Source organism: Gymnoscopelus braueri (assembly GCF_963280865.1).
Source record: "Gymnoscopelus braueri genome assembly, chromosome: 2".
Lineage (NCBI taxonomy): Eukaryota > Metazoa > Chordata > Actinopteri > Myctophiformes > Myctophidae > Gymnoscopelus > Gymnoscopelus braueri.
The window spans coordinates 53,595,275-53,611,128 of record NC_137604.1 but is presented as its reverse complement, the minus strand read 5'-3'; the positions used below and the strand labels follow the sequence as shown (position 1 = coordinate 53,611,128).

Below are 15,854 nucleotides of genomic sequence, written 5' to 3'. Positions count from 1 at the left end.
AGCACGACGCGTTTCGCCGTGAGCTTCGTCAGGTGCTATACAAAAGTGTGAGTGTTTGATACAGTGACACATATATAGTGCCATTAATTAGACAGTTCCACCCCTCCAGGCGTGGTATAAATCATTCAATTATTTAAATACATTTCAGTACAGGAGAGGGCAGACAGAGATGCTGTATGCACAAACACCAATAAACAAACAGATCAAATAAGAACATATTTAAGGAGAAAAAATATATAAATACACACGCATATATATATATATATATATATATATACATACAAACATCAAAAGGAATATCTATAGTACTGACAAAAAATCCCATACAGATGTAAGGCAACCCATTTATACATAAAGTCTTTGATTACATTGTTTTTAAATTGAAACAAATATCATGGTATAGACACAATCAAAACGGTCAGGATGTGGGTTAAGCATGGATCAGGCCAGGTCAGTCAGTCAGTGAAAACTTTTTGGACTGTTAATTTAAATATAAGGGGCGGTGCAAACATATTTGTACAAAAAAGCGCAGTGTGGTAATAGCACATTAATAACTTTTAAGATTTATAGAAAAAATTCTCATTTAGGCCATTAGGTTCCATTGTGTTTAAGGTAAAAATCCAGTGAGCTTCTCTCTGCAATAGCAGTTTTATCATGTCGCCACCCCGACATGAGGGGGGTGGCGACATGATAAAACTGCTAATTTGAGAAAACTCAACTGATATATAAATATCATCTTGAGAACCCATGACTTACAGTATAGTCTGAAGTTGGAAAGAGCAGTCGTTGAGAGAAAATTGGAGAATTACATATCAGTTATACAAAAGCTGGAGCTGACTGTACAGATAATTATTGATGGCTGTTTTTGACACAAGACCTTGTCCCATGCCATGTCTACGCATGTCTGAGTACATGAGTACTGTACATAAATTACTAGCATACATGTATTTGTAAGGAGAAAGGAAGATGAGTGGGAAGGAGGAAGTGGGGGGAAAACATACTGTTTTAAAGATTGAAAAGAAAATGTCATGTTTTTACTTTATTATTATTTCTCTATATTGTTATCATATCCACTATATTCTCATGACTGACATTTTCTTTGTACATTCTCCTCTAAATAATATAATTGTATTTGTACTTTTGTATATAAAATGTTGGCACTATATGTGGTGTCTGTTAGTGTGTCATTTTTATTGGAAAACAATAATAGGATAGACCAGCAGGTTTTATGGACAATATTCTTTTAGACATGATGCAAAATTATGAATTAATTTGACTTTATAAAACAAACAGAAAAAAAGAAAGAAAGAAACATGCATAGAACCAACAGAAATAAAGTAATGTGTTTTTGACCATAACAGAACTTATCGTTGTTGTCGGGCAGAAACCAAAGATCTCCACACATTTTAACTTTTTGTGTTTTTTTCCGTAAATGAATGCCCTACTTGACGCGAGCAATGCGTTTTGAGCTTGTAGATCTGCTACTTTTGCTACTTTTGAATTTGAATCCTGAAAAGCAACAGTTTTGGACATATGAGGTTTCCACCCGACAGAGACGATATAGTACATCATACATGACATTATAGCCGTGTCACTAATAACCTGTAATACATTTAATACATTATTCTGCTGCAAAAACAAACCATGTCTAAAGACTGTATTAATAGCCCAGGAGGTACTGTCATACTGTACGTGTGTCTCTGCCTCAAACGTCAAAGGGGGACTTCCTTTGAACGTAATCTGAGACCTCAAATCTAGATCGTTCTTCCTGTGAGACATGAACTAATTACGAAGCTTATAAAGAGGGCATTTTGTCCGGGGGTTTCTGACCTCCCTTATTTGGCTTAGTGTACACCCAGCTGAGGACGTGCAGTTTATTTTATTCAAAAGTTTTAATAAAAACGCAAAGATAAACAAATTAACCCAAAAGCACATCAGCTCCTGCCCCCCCCCCCCCACCCCCTCTCTCTCTCTCTCTCTCTCTCTCTTTCCATCACCAAGCTCTCACTAGACAGCCTTAACCATGAATACGATGATTTCCTGTGTTGGCTGTTATCTTGTGTTCTCACACTTGGTGATGGGTATTGGCAAATTTTTCCGTTCGTGTTACAGAATATAGTTAGGCCTGTAAGAGCTCAACCACAGCCACCCCCCCCCCCCGCCCGCACTCTCTGATTTCAATCTTTCTCAAAGATTAGCACGGAAACTTACAAACATCTGAGTTCTGCAGTTGTGCTGGTCAGCAGTCTGCTTGCTATAAATGATATGACTGCAAGGAGGTCATGCTCCCAGTTTAAGCAGCTTCTGTCCTGTAATTGTATCAACTTACAGTAGGTGGTATCTACCTATTCACAAGTTGCTGGCATACTCTGTGAGTTTACTCTTTTTGTTTTTACATCCTTTCGGAGATTCAAATTATTATGCTAAGACCAGTGGTGGAAAAAGTACTCAAATGTTTTACTTAAGTAAAAGTATCAATACTGCAATGCAGAAATACTCTGTTACAAGTAAATGTCGAGTAAATGTTTTGTAATAATAATAAAAATCTACAAAGTAACTAAAGTTTTCAAATAATTGTAGTGGAGTAAAAGTATAACATTTACCTCTGAGATGTAGTGGAGTAGAAGTAGTAGTATAGCAATTTAATGAGGGTTAAGGTGATCTTGTTAAATTATATTATATTTCCTCTTATGGACATTATCCACCAGCTAATGTGTTTTAATACCTCTGAAGCCTTCAACCGGGAGGAGAGGCCTAACTATGAATGTTAGAGGAGCAACAAGTGGATTTGTGCTCTTCCTTTTGACTCTACCAGGTATTGTACATTTATATTTATTAAAGGTTTTAGAAATGTGTTGCTTCATTTTCTGTATTTCAGATGAACATGTTGTGATGTGATGATGTGATATCATGTCAAGTGTCAGATGTTGTATACAAAATGTAATGACCTTTCTCACAGAGAATGGTAAACTGATAAAAGTGATATATCTCCCTGATCTTAAATGGTTCTTCTAATGTGCTGAGTATGGAGTAATATGTAGCAGAGCCTGAATGCCAAGATCAAATATAATATTCACTTGTATTTATTTATATTATAAATTAAATGTTTTTCAATCTATTTAATTAGTTATCTGACTGAAATTATATCTTAATTCTCTAATGAACAAGTGTGTGTGTCTCTGTGTGTACAGTACAGTGTACCGTATAATGAAAGTTCAATGACAGACAATGCTTAGAGTCCAAGACCTCATTATCCAACACCATCTTGGTACTAAGATGCTTTTTGTCTCATTGACTAATAATGTTAGCCTCTAGCAAGCAAAGAAACATCTTCTGTCCTCTAATAAATGTATGATTATGATATGTTCTGTGTTACAGTGATACAGGGTCAAGATGGCTGGGGAGTAACCTACCCTCATTATAGGATGTGCGCCATTAGGGGATCAACTGTGCAGATAAACTGCACCTACAGTTACCCAGCCAACAAAGGTTCCAAAGTCACAAACAGTTTCTGGTTTACTAAATGGGAGGCTGGTGAACGTGTGGATTTGAAGCAGGACTCTCAGTATGCAGGTCGTGTGGGATACCATTGTGACCGACAGCGCAGGAGCTGTACCCTGACCATTAGAGACCTGAGAGATTCTGATGCAGCAGATTACATGTTCAGGTTCATAACTAACATATCAGGTGGGACATATTATGGTCACCCTGGAGTCACATTGGAGGTCACAGGTAACTTTTTTATGAGGTGCTCCATCACTGCAAACAGTCCATTCTGTGTATCATCTAGGAAATACAGTGTGCGCGTGTGTGCGTGTGCGTGCGTGTGTGTGTGTGTGACATGTCCATAGAGCTTCGGATGTCTGAATACAGCAACTTCTTCCGGAGACAGCTGACCTGTGATTCCACCAGCTGCATGCCAGCTGATGGTTCTACCTACATCTATTACATCAATGGACAGAAGGCCATCACCAGACGTCTCCGCGATGGAGACAGCGTTGCCTGTTCTTTAGAAGGCTATGAGATATTTCACTCTCCTTTAAAGTGTGAGTGTAATCAACAGTGTACAACTAACACACCACCCAAATGTACAACATTATATAATCAAAATAAACAAAAACAAACCCTACTTCTCAACAATGCAACACCACTTAGGATCCCAACACAAGCAGAATGTTTTCTGTATTATGGCATGAAATTCAACAATTCTAACTTGTGCTTAATTGTGTCTTTCAGGCGTCAGTGGTTTGAGGTGTAACAAAGTGTCTTATACTGAAAAGAAGATGTGTGCATTGAAGGGCTCATCAGTGGACATTTCTTGCACATACAATATGTATACTTATAGTAATCCTAAAGTCTCAACATTCTGGTTTGTCCCTGATCTCGATTATGAGAATCGCAAACAACCTAAGGACTTAAAAACAGTCTCCGGATACATGAATCGTGTCCAATACCTTGAAACACAACACCTCTCCACTCTGAGAATCACCAAGCTGAGAAAGAGTGATTCAGCTGAATATCGCTTCATATTTACAAGCTACTCATTCAAATGGGGGAATAGCTTACCTGGTACAATTCTGACTGTCACAGGTACTGTTTAATTTAAATTGAAACACCCAGCAGACTAGAAAATTAATTAATCAATTGTGACTACAATCATCGTGATTTTTTTCTTCCTCTTCTTTTTCCCTGTCTTTTTTATGGCACCTCTAGACCTGCGGGTGATGATGAGTCCTTCCACAGCGATAGAAGGACAGAAGGCGACACTGACCTGTAACACAGATTGTTCTCTGACTGACAACCCCACCTACATCTGGTACCAGAATGGACAGGTTCTAAACCACACAGAGAGACAACAGAACTATGTGGTTCTAGACCCAGTCAGCAGTCATCATGCAGGAAACTACTCCTGTGCTGTCAAAGGTCGAGAGGATCTCAGAACTCCTGAAGAAACTCTCACCGTCAGATGTGAGTATGTTTTTGCTAAGTTGTGCTGTTCATGCATTGAATCTCAAATCACAGTTTAATTTGGCTTATGACTGTGTCCTGATACTAGTCCTTGTATTCTTCCCATAAAGTGCAAAGATGCGAGTACTGTCAAAATATGAGTTTGGCCCATTTTATGAGCCTGTGCAGTACATTGTGTAAAACACACATGCTGGTCCCTTTAGTTTGTAATACTTTCACAGACTGACCTATCAGCTGGTTGACACACTTTGGCTGCATTTTCTAACTACTTTACCGTTTTATGGTAGTTTGGACAGACAAGTGGCCACTGTAGTTGAAATTCCTGCGTAGATTTGTATTCCCATTCCACCATGTACCAACATAATTGACACAAGGAATTAACAATCAACATCCGTGATAGGAATGGGACCATAATCGTAATTATCCTTTATTGGTGATAAAAAAAATAAAAACGCTCACAATAATTGTATGGCAGAGATTTTAATTGATCGTGAAATTGTCCTCCGTCATACACTACTAGGATGAATTAGCTTTTGTTGAGCTGCAACTTCAGTACCACTTAAACCCCACTTGATAAAACGGACCTGTGAGGAGTGCATTTGGTACGCTCTTATTTCCCTCACCACAAATCAATTCGCCAAAATTAGCAGATCTACAAGCTCACAACGCATCGCAACGTGATGTGAGCTTGTAGATCTGCTATTTTTGGCAAAATAATTATTGTGATAACATCGTTTATCGCAATTATCTTTGCCACAATATTGTAATTTTCATATCGTCCCATCCCTAATCCGTTATCATGGCCCTATTGCCTTGTGCCTTTTCATATGTGCACAACATTGTCATTGCATGGCCCAGTCGGTCAGAACGGTGGAGGCGGGTAGGGTAGGAAATGCCTCCTGGCATAGATGTGCACTCAGTACTACCTTTCTAGTTTCAAATTAGATTCTCCAAAGACTATTTTGACAAAAATCCCCATGTTTCTTATTTATTTCTGGGACCCTCTAGACCTGCGGGTGATGATGACTCCTTTAGTGACAGAAGGGTGGAATGTGACGCTGACCTGTGATACAGACTGTTTTCTGAATGACAACTCCACCTACATCTGGTACCAGGATGGAAAGGTTCTACCCCACACAGAGAGCCAACAGAACTATGTGGTTCTAGGTCCAGTCAGCAGTCAGCATGCAGGAAACTATTCCTGTGCTGTCAAAGGTCCAGAAGGGCTCATAGGTCCAGGTACCACAGAAACTCTCACTGTCAGATGTGAGTAGATTTGTATTTTTTATTTGTGCTATTCATGCATTGAATCATCATAATAAAAATAATGTGGGTTAGTTTCTCAACCTGAATTAAACAAGACCGTCCTAGACTAAAATAAATAATGGTTCTCAGTATTCTTCAATGTAATAATGTACACATCTTTGTATCCTTTGCATCTTTGCCCAAGAATAATTGTGTCTTTTCACTATTCACTCTTCTCGAAAAAATATCATTCCAAATTAGATGCTCCCCAGACCGCCTTCGTGTTAGTGTCTGGTGAAGTAGTGGAAGGCAGTTCAGTGACTCTGAGCTGCACAAGTGAGGCCTTCCCACCAGCTGAGATCAGTTGGTTCAAGAACCTTGAAGATCAAGCCCTCAGTTCTAGTGGTGAATCACAGCTCATCTTCCATTCCATCCAAACCTCTGACACTGGAGAGTATGTCTGTAAAGCAGAAAATGGGTTGGGATCAAAGAACTCTACCGGCACGCACATTACTGTCAAATGTGAGTGAAATGAAATGTTATCCATGACAAGGTATGAACAAATGGCCTGATTGTCAACTATGTTTTTATTTATTTATCTACATAGTGGTTTTGCTGAGCTATTAAGTCCAGCTACTCTACTGATGTTTGAAGTTGTCATGGTCCACAGCACTTACAGAGGATGTAGAGCGCATTACACTTTCACATTTCCTGACCACCTGGAATAGCCCACTATCCAAGGTGTTCAGAGAGCATGCTTCACTGACGGTCAAACTTAGCCTGGATCCAGACCATAGACCCCGCCCACTCTCTGCGTAGACTGCCTCTCTTGCTTCAGTCTTATAATCAGGCTAGTTCAGACTACAAGTATCCCCACACAATATAGAAATATTATTTTATCATGCCTCTACTGGCAATAGCTGCGGCTGGAGGCATTATGTTTCCAAGTTGTCCGTCCGTCCGTCCGTCCGACCGGCTGTCCCAACCCCGTGAACGTGATATTTTAAATTTCATGACATTTGGCACAACATCCACTTGGATTCACTGTGACTTCACAAAACAATTCCTTCTAAGTCTTCATTCACTACATTCTATAATAATATAATAATGTTAATATGATGTTCTGCAGATGGTCCCAAGACTGCTTCATTATCAGTGAGACCCTCTGCTGTGATAAACGAGGGTAGTCCAGTGACTCTGACTTGTAAAAGTGATGCCAACCCAAAAGATGTTTGGTGGTACAAGGAGAACACAATACTACATCGTGGACCAGATGAAACGTATCGCTTCTCCTCCATCAGCTCTAAGGACAGAGGGACGTACCATTGTCAATCTTCAAATAAATACGGACAATTAAACTCATCCTTCATCTTTATCGATGTCCAATGTAAGTACAGAAAACACTTTAAGTTTACCCAATGGCAACAGTGGTAAAGCCATACACTGCAAGTCAATACACTTTTTTACTGAATAGAGAAGCAGCATTGTGAGCATGGTAAAACTGTTCAGCCAAACATTTATGAGTTGTGTTTCTATACCTTGCTCTCCAGATGCCCCTAAGAATCCCTCAGTGTCTGTGAGTCTGTCTGGTGTAATAGAGCAGGGCAGTGAAGTGACTCTGACTTGCAGCAGCAGTGATGCCAACCCACCAGAGGTCAATTACACCTGGTACCACCAGAATGAAGACAAGCCAAAAGCTACTGGACAGAACTTCACCATCCCTAATATTCAACCTGTCCACAGTGGACTTTACTATTGCTTAATCCAAAACACAATAGGTGGTAGGAATTCCACCTTCCCTTTGAACGTTGTAGCAGGTAACAAATAGCCAACTATTCATTCATTCATTCATTCACTCACCCACTTATACACCCAATTACTACTAGATTTTCATCAGCAAATAAGTTGTATGGATGATTTTCTCAATGTTGCTAGATATAGATTCATAAAGTGTTGTATGAGTCAGGCTCTCATTTACTGTGAGTGTTTTAAACTGAGTACCTGATCCCCAGCACCATGGATACAAATACCATGGATAAAAATAGCTGCAGCTTCAGGAGTCCCCATAGTTGTTCTCCTCATCATAGCCATCTTTGTCTTTCTGTGGGTCAGGTAATGAATTTAGTTTACCCTTTACACTTTAAAAATGTACTTGTTAAATCACAGACTCACCTAAAATTGAGTCTTTCATCCATAGACGAAAGAGGGCCTCCAGGCAGCCATCCGACCCTGTACCACCAGTGCGAACAGCGAAAACCACAATACAGGTAGGTCATAGCCCAGGAGAGCCAAACAGTGTTTGAAACGGCTTACCGTTTGGGTCCTGGAGCGAGCCTAGTATATTCTTCCACTTGAAGATTTACCAGGAAGTGTTGGTCCGCTGAATTCCGCAGTACAAATTCTCCAATTCTGGAGTGATGGTCTTACATAAATACACATTATCAATGTTTTCTTGAAGTGTGTGGTTGCCCTATTTCCATACTGTATAAAATCATACTTTTAAAAAGTGTCAACCTCCTCTCTGTGAGGAGAATATTCAGTCCCATTCCTGATCAACTGCAAATGAACTGGACTCATCGAGGAGGTAGACACTTTTAAGGTCAGATTAGGGTCAGAAATTGAAAGGAAATAATCATTTGAGGTCATTTTTTATGTCTCTCTCTCCCTCAGAACAACTCTGACTCTGACTCAGACTCAGATTTTGAGATCTTCCTACCTTTGGCCAGTAGCAGCTCTGCCTCTACAGCTCGAATGGAACAGCAAGCTGATGTCGACTACTCCACCGTCCACTTCACTCGCTATAAGAAGAACCAGGAAGAGCCCTACTTTTCCATCGCCCAACCACCACAGCCGGAGGGTCAGAAGGATGTTCACTACTCCAGCGTCCACTTTGCGCGCTCTAAGAACCATAAAGCGCCCCTCCATTCCACTGTCCAACCACCACGGCCCCAGAGACAGAAGGATGTCCACTATGGTGTGGTCAAATTTAAAAGGTCCAATGCTGCCCCCTAGTGAGATATCTGAGACACTACAACTGACTTAGACCTTGACCTCAGCCTCAAGCATAGAGGCTGAGATTACACAGACTGAAGGCTAAGATCATTTATTATCATTTGGTGTGTTTCTTTTTCAGAGGCCTAGATGAGGAGACTTCCAAAGTATTATACAGTATACAGCACACATAAAGGTTTAAATACAACACATACAACATGCTTCCACTTGCTGTCCACTTCCAATTCAAAACACTGGTGATGACCTACATGGCAATCAAGGGCACAACACCCCCTTACCTTCAGGATATGACCCACCCCGTCCCCTACACCCCTTCCTGCAACATCTAATGTAGGACATCTGTCCCTCCCTTCCCTGCAAGACCCGGGCCATTGCTCCAAGTGTCCTACACTAGACTTTTCTCCTTCCTTGCTTCCAAGCTGCGGAATGACTTGTCTTGTATCACCAGTCAATCAAATGGTTTTGATTTGTTGGGTTGGGTTTTTGCTGCCCCAATCCGCCATGAGAGGAAGTTTGGCAACGCAAGGCAGTGGGCAGTGTACAGCAGGCTTGCCTCTAAACCGACATAGCGTTCTTTATAAGCTTCACCAATAAGAACAAAACTACTTCACAAGAACAACGTTGGTGTGACTATTTTTACTATTTTAATGCATATCAACTACAATGCAACTTTGACAAGTTGGCATTTTACTCTCAAGCCAAAGAAAGGGCCAAATGCAAGAAGGCGGATATTAAGTCATTACATGTCATTATAAAAATGGAACCGCATGAATAAAGTTGTATTATATAATTTCTTGTCATTCTTATTGGTTGAACATACCCTGAGATTCCTGCTATGATGAATTGACTTGAATGATTTGAAAATTCACAGTGCTTTGGTTTCATTGGAACACTTTCATTGTAACTGAATAGTAGTTCTAATGTTAAACTACAAACCCTGATAAACCAAAGAACAAGGTTATATACTGACATTTAAAGGCTCCTTTTAACACATTGATTGCCTAGATCGAGTCAACTCGTTTTTAGAATCCATCGCTTGATTGCCTAGATCGAGTTAACTCGTTTTTACATTTTTGGGGGAAAATTCCACAAGGGGCGACCTAACACAGCTTTGGAATGATCGATCGTCTCTCAGAGAAGAACAATGTGGATGTGACGTCATTCCAAAAAACGTCACTTCCATCCGCCCCAATGATGGGATTTTCAGAAAAACGGCTGTAACTCAGTTTCTTTTTTTTCCATTGAAAACCACCCGTTTTCAGCGGACCAAAGCTCCAAAATGGCGGATCGCGGTTGGAAACTTGTTGTTCCCATGGATACACAGATCCTTCCGTCTACTCACAGGAAACTTTTTCCGTGTGTTTTTTTTACACAATGTCGGTTCCACGGCGTTTCAAATATCATCGGATTGAGGTAATTATACGCCGGCACGGGGATAGAAAACTATGTTTAATATCTTGGCAGTCAATGTGTTAATGACACCACAAACAGTGCACTCCTTAGTATATTGGTCAATGTAGACAGTAGGCTATAGGAGACAGTAATCATGGTAAGTGTAAATGTGATATTCTTTTCAATAAATTGGGCAAAATAACCAACATGAACAGCTTAATCTTTCACAGTGTGTGATGAAAAGTCTTCCATAGCCTCACGCTCTTCAAGGCTCCATATTGAAAAGACTAAATTCCAAAGAAACAGAACTAGGATAAAATCATCCTAAATAACAGAATGGCATACACAGAGAATGATGTTTAGGAACAGAACTATAGGACAATATCATCTGCATAGTCAGAGACTGATGTTTAGGAACAGAACTATAGGACAATATCATCCGCATAGACAGAGAATGATGTTTAGAAACAGAACTATAGGACAATATCATCCGCATAGACAGAGACTGATGTCTAGTGTGTACATGCCTTTATGTCCTGCAGCCAGTGACTGACAGCTGCTGTGCAGCCTCTTGCAGTGCGGTGCATTTGGGCTGGAGGCTGGGGTTGCTGGAGCACTCTGCAGATGAAGGCCAGCGTTCAACCCAGGTGTTCTTCCCCAACATGTAATTAAACCTGACGGAGTGAGAGAGGGAGAAAGTGTGAGTGTGAGAGAGAGAAAGGGTGCGTGGATTTGTTCGTTCGTTCATGTGTGCGTGTGTGTGTGTGTGTGTGTGTGTGTGTGTGCGTGCATGCGTTCGTTCATGTGTGTGTGCATGCGTGTGCATGTGTGTGAAATAATAATTACAATTTTCCAGCCTGATTTATGTTTTGGCAAATAAGGACATAATTGTCACTGAAAAATAAACATGATTTCCGTCAAAGCAACACTTTTCCCTCCAAAGCATAAATTAGGTTTAGCCCTGGTCCAGAGCGTTAGTGAGTTCTCTCTAACGCCCTGCCAGACCCTGGGCTCTGCGCATGTACAAGGAATTCCACTGCTCTGCGAGGGCTCCAACAGTAACAGTTGGTTAATGGTAAATCTTCCAGATCTGTGGTGTAAATAAAAATAATTTCCGTCTCGCAGACATATTTTATTTTCTGCCCAAAAAGTGTATTTTACAGAGTAGGTGGGGTGCTGAGAGGCTTCCCACCTCCGAGAATAGACTTTCAACAACACAAAACAACCTTTGTTTCTGTGAGTAGTGGTTTATTTTCGGTTTATTTTTTTAGTTTATTTTCACTACTGTTGGAGCTCTCGCAGGGCAGTGGAATTCCTTGTACATGCTCAGAGCCCAGGGTCTGGCAGGGCGTTAGAGAGAACTCACTAACGCTCTGGACCAGGGCTAAAATTAGGTTCAACTTCCATGTGCATGTCCTTTGTCCTTCTCACCTGCTGGTGGTGCTGTCTATGTTCCACAAGTCTTCGTTGGGGCCTATGATGAGATATTGGGAGCCCTGCTGTAGGCTCAGGCCTTCTCTGCAGCCTCCGTTAGACATGAAGATTCTTCTCTGGCCCACCTCCACCCCAGCCTCCTCACCTGGAAGGAGGACAGGGAGAGAGAAGAGCAGATAGGAAGCAGACAGAATGGAGGAATGAGTAAAAGAATAAAGCATTAAATATTCTATTAATGAATTATTGCAGACTTACCCAACTTGATCAACCGTGTGATCTCCATTTCATATCTGTCGTAGAAACTCTGGTTGAGACTCAGCACTTTGACCTGATAGACTATAGAACAGGACCAGATATTAGACACAGTACTAGTAAAGAAACTCTGTGTCAGCACATAATAGAAGATTATCATGTTGCTCATCTGAAAATGTCATTGTCAAAGTACGTGCGTGCGTGCGTGCGTGCGTGCGTGCGTGCGTGCGTGCGTGCGTGCGTGCGTGCGTGCGTGTGCATGTGCATGTGCGCACGTGTCGTGCATGTACCATCGTACCATGGTGTAAGGTCTTGCAGGCAAACGCTTCCATGATTTCAGAGGTGAAGGTTTGGCTGTCACTCTTGGAGACACAGCAGTCACCTAAGAAACACAAGAACAAAAGGCTGAGACAACAACCAAATAACATGCACACATGCTCATCTTCAGAATAAAAGCTGATCAGCATGAACAATGTAATTTAAAAAAGAAGATTAAAGAGTATAAGTGAATGACATGGCCCTTGTGAACACTAGCATGTTCAGTGAGTGATCCATGTGTAATGAATTGCACAATCATCGATTTGTGATTAATGTGTTCCAAATGAAGTCTGAAATGCATCTTCACATCTGAAGTCGTCCAATAAATCAGTCCTTGAGGAGTTGGAGGTCGATCTGTAACTCTGAGAGTGTACAAATAGAACCAAATGGACCCGTTCCATTTGTACACTCTCAGAGTTAAAGAAACACTGAGGAATTTTCAGTGTAGATCGGGGTTCCAGAGTTAATTCATTTTTTTTTAAATCAAACCACTGCAATAAATGAGACTGAATCAAACCCAAGCCCAACCCTGTGTGCAGCGGCAGACGTTGTCCCTGCAGATCTGAGACAGCTCGTCCTTGTCCTCTCCGGGGGTGTACACGCGACTGCAGCGGTGGTCTGAAGACAGGAGGACAGTGTGGCAACTTTGAGCATTCAGAATAACCCAGGTCACACCAAGACCTCAGGACACAATGGCATGGCATACAGGTTCTTTCAGTGTAGTTGTACTTCTTTCTACCTCAGCTTATTTATCTTCATCTCCTTGTTATTACACATAAATGCTCAAGGGACCATGGCATGTTTTAAAAGTGTTAAAACATGACATTTTAAACATTCCTTGAGTACCGGTATTTCATTTCTTTCATTTGCCATGTATGAATATTGCTCTAATGTTACACTCATTGTGGAAAAAACCATTGTGACCCAACTATACATAGCTGACCAGATTCCCAAGGGAGAGCCCTTGGGAATCTGCTCCCGTTTTTTGCTCTAAACTATCTTCACCGAAAATAGCAGATCTACAAGCTCCATGAGGTTGCCATTTTCAGCGAATGTTCCCCCAAAATAGGGATCTTGGGGTTCAAGTGGTCAAAAAACGAATTATTCTGTCATCAACCTTGGTTTTGCATGGAAAAGGTCTGGGTACCGTATGTATGTTTGTATGTATGTTGCTTTTTGAATGAAACTCACCCGGGTTATAATACTCATAGACGGTGACTGAGGAGGGCTGGAGGAGGCCGACCTTAAAGTTCTGCTGCAGCCTAAAGGTCAGGATCTCTGGCTCTCTGTGAGACACCTGAGAGAGTACAGTAGGTACATGCAAAGCAAACACCAGCTCAGACTCGGCACAGTTTTGTGATATGGGTGGAGAAATTGTTACTGAGACCATCTACATTTTGGAAATATACTCTCTCTAACTCCAGGAAAGGATATGTGCCTGGTTCTGTGTGCTCAGACTGCTCAGCAAAAACACTACATTTGCCCTCTGGGATCAACGACGTATCCCAATAAATGTGCATTTAATTAACATTCGCACACCAAAATATGAATGACTTAAGCCCTGTTTGATACTTAGTCATATTGTTCCATATGACTCATATTGGCAAGATTACAAACGTTTCGGCTATCCAGCCTTCACTGCAGTGAAGGCTGGATATCCGAAACGTTTTTCATCTTGTCAATATGAGGCATATGGAAAAATATGAACTTGATTTGGGGGTTTGATTTGTTGAATGGTTTTTTTTTTTTTGGATAACGCTGAGTTGTCAGAGTGCGGTGGTAGAGTTAAGATACTTAGTCATATGAATTTTGTGTGGCGAAAATAGCAGATCTACAAGCTCATAACAAGCGCATAATGTTGGCCTATAATGACATGCCCAAAATAGGAGCACCAGGTTGAAAGTGGTTAATGCATGCTATACATACTTGAAAAATGAAGCTAAACTTCAGGTATCTATGTCTCTCGCTCTTGAAGCTAGATACATTAGGCATTTGGCCTCAGTGGTTGCCATGGCAGCCTGTGGGAGTTTATCACCTTGAAGAGATGGATGATGAGGGAGCCTCTGTCACTCAGGTTGTCCACAACCTGGAAGTTACTGATGTAGCGATCCACTGAGTTGGTCAGCTGATTTGACACACGCACACGCACACACACACACACACACACACACACACACACACACACACACACACACACACACACACACACACACACACACACACACACACACACACACACACACACACACACACACACACACACGGTTTCATATTGTAGTCATAATGTACACCATAAGCCATCTAGTGGGCATAAAGAACCATTACAGCCATAGGAGGCAGTAGTGTACGTTTTTTACCATCTCCAGGTCCGAATTTTCTGGTGTGAATCCAGTAGGCAGACTGATATCCAGAACCACCATTCTGACATCTCTTGGTGCTAACGCTCTGTGGCAGAGAGAAATAAATGCAAAGATGCTTAACCTGAAACTATTCAAATGCAACTGCTCTGTGCAACAGCAGTAGTAGTAGAACAGTAGAAAAATAGTAGTGTTTACTGTGTGAGTGTATGTGTACAGAAAGAAGCGTATGCATTCATGTAAATCTCTTTTTTAGATGGAGCTGACAAAACAAAACACAGACAACTATTCACCTCACACGGATGGTGATCTCGTAGGATTTCACAATATCTGCAGGACGTTTCTCTATAAAGATGGGATAGAAACAGCAAAGCATTGCTTCATCTTCCAAGGTAAGGTAACTTCTTCTGGCAACTTGAATGCACATTCATGTGTACATTGTACATTGTCCACAGCGTTTAAAGCCGCAATACCTAACTTTTACGTCCAACTCCGAGATTCAAACAGCGTAAGCGCCGGCACTTCTACTGCTGAGCTAATACAGATATACATTTCTCAATAGAAGAGCAGGTAGACCAACTACAACCACCACAGTTGTATTAGTTATATTGTATTGACATACTCTACCATACAGACTGGTCAAAATAACGTTTTATTTCACTTTATTTCAGGATTGCAGCTTTAAAGGTTGCCATGCATTGCAAATGTGGGAGCTGTATTCTTACGGCTGGATTCTTCAATGGCAACACTCAGTTCAAAGTCTTTGCAGGCGCTATTCTCGTCCACATCATGCACCTGGTTGTAGTAGGTCACTACCTGTTGCCATGTTGTCAGGAAATATCCACAGATGCAAAAGAATGGGAAGTTAACCAAGAA

General features: G+C 41.1%; 2 protein-coding genes across 2 annotated transcripts in view; one reads left to right on the top strand and one right to left on the bottom strand.

Moving 5' to 3' along the window:
- Positions 1–4,887: 4,887 nt before the first annotated feature.
- Positions 4,888–9,441, top strand: LOC308101115 (B-cell receptor CD22-like). Its single transcript, XM_080450466.1, has 9 exons — positions 4,888–4,968; positions 5,977–6,234; positions 6,475–6,735; positions 7,343–7,600; positions 7,764–8,030; positions 8,226–8,325; positions 8,411–8,480; positions 8,884–9,224; positions 9,347–9,441. Coding segments are annotated over exons 2-9 (1,545 nt in total). The 5' UTR covers positions 4,888–4,968; positions 5,977–5,987; the 3' UTR covers positions 9,348–9,441.
- Positions 9,442–10,101: 660 nt separating this feature from the next.
- LOC308096281 (venom factor-like) overlaps positions 10,102–15,854 on the bottom strand; it is a gene marked incomplete at its 5' end in the record, with an annotated part of 38,495 nt that continues 32,742 nt past the window's right edge. Inside the window, 10 exons of the mRNA XM_080443665.1 lie at positions 10,102–11,291; positions 12,049–12,196; positions 12,307–12,387; positions 12,602–12,685; positions 13,150–13,239; positions 13,813–13,918; positions 14,657–14,746; positions 14,979–15,066; positions 15,272–15,323; positions 15,704–15,794. Coding sequence (XP_080299791.1) covers positions 11,147–11,291; positions 12,049–12,196; positions 12,307–12,387; positions 12,602–12,685; positions 13,150–13,239; positions 13,813–13,918; positions 14,657–14,746; positions 14,979–15,066; positions 15,272–15,323; positions 15,704–15,794 — 975 coding nt within the window. The 3' untranslated portion in view covers positions 10,102–11,146. The remainder of the gene's footprint in view (positions 11,292–12,048; positions 12,197–12,306; positions 12,388–12,601; positions 12,686–13,149; positions 13,240–13,812; positions 13,919–14,656; positions 14,747–14,978; positions 15,067–15,271; positions 15,324–15,703; positions 15,795–15,854) is intronic.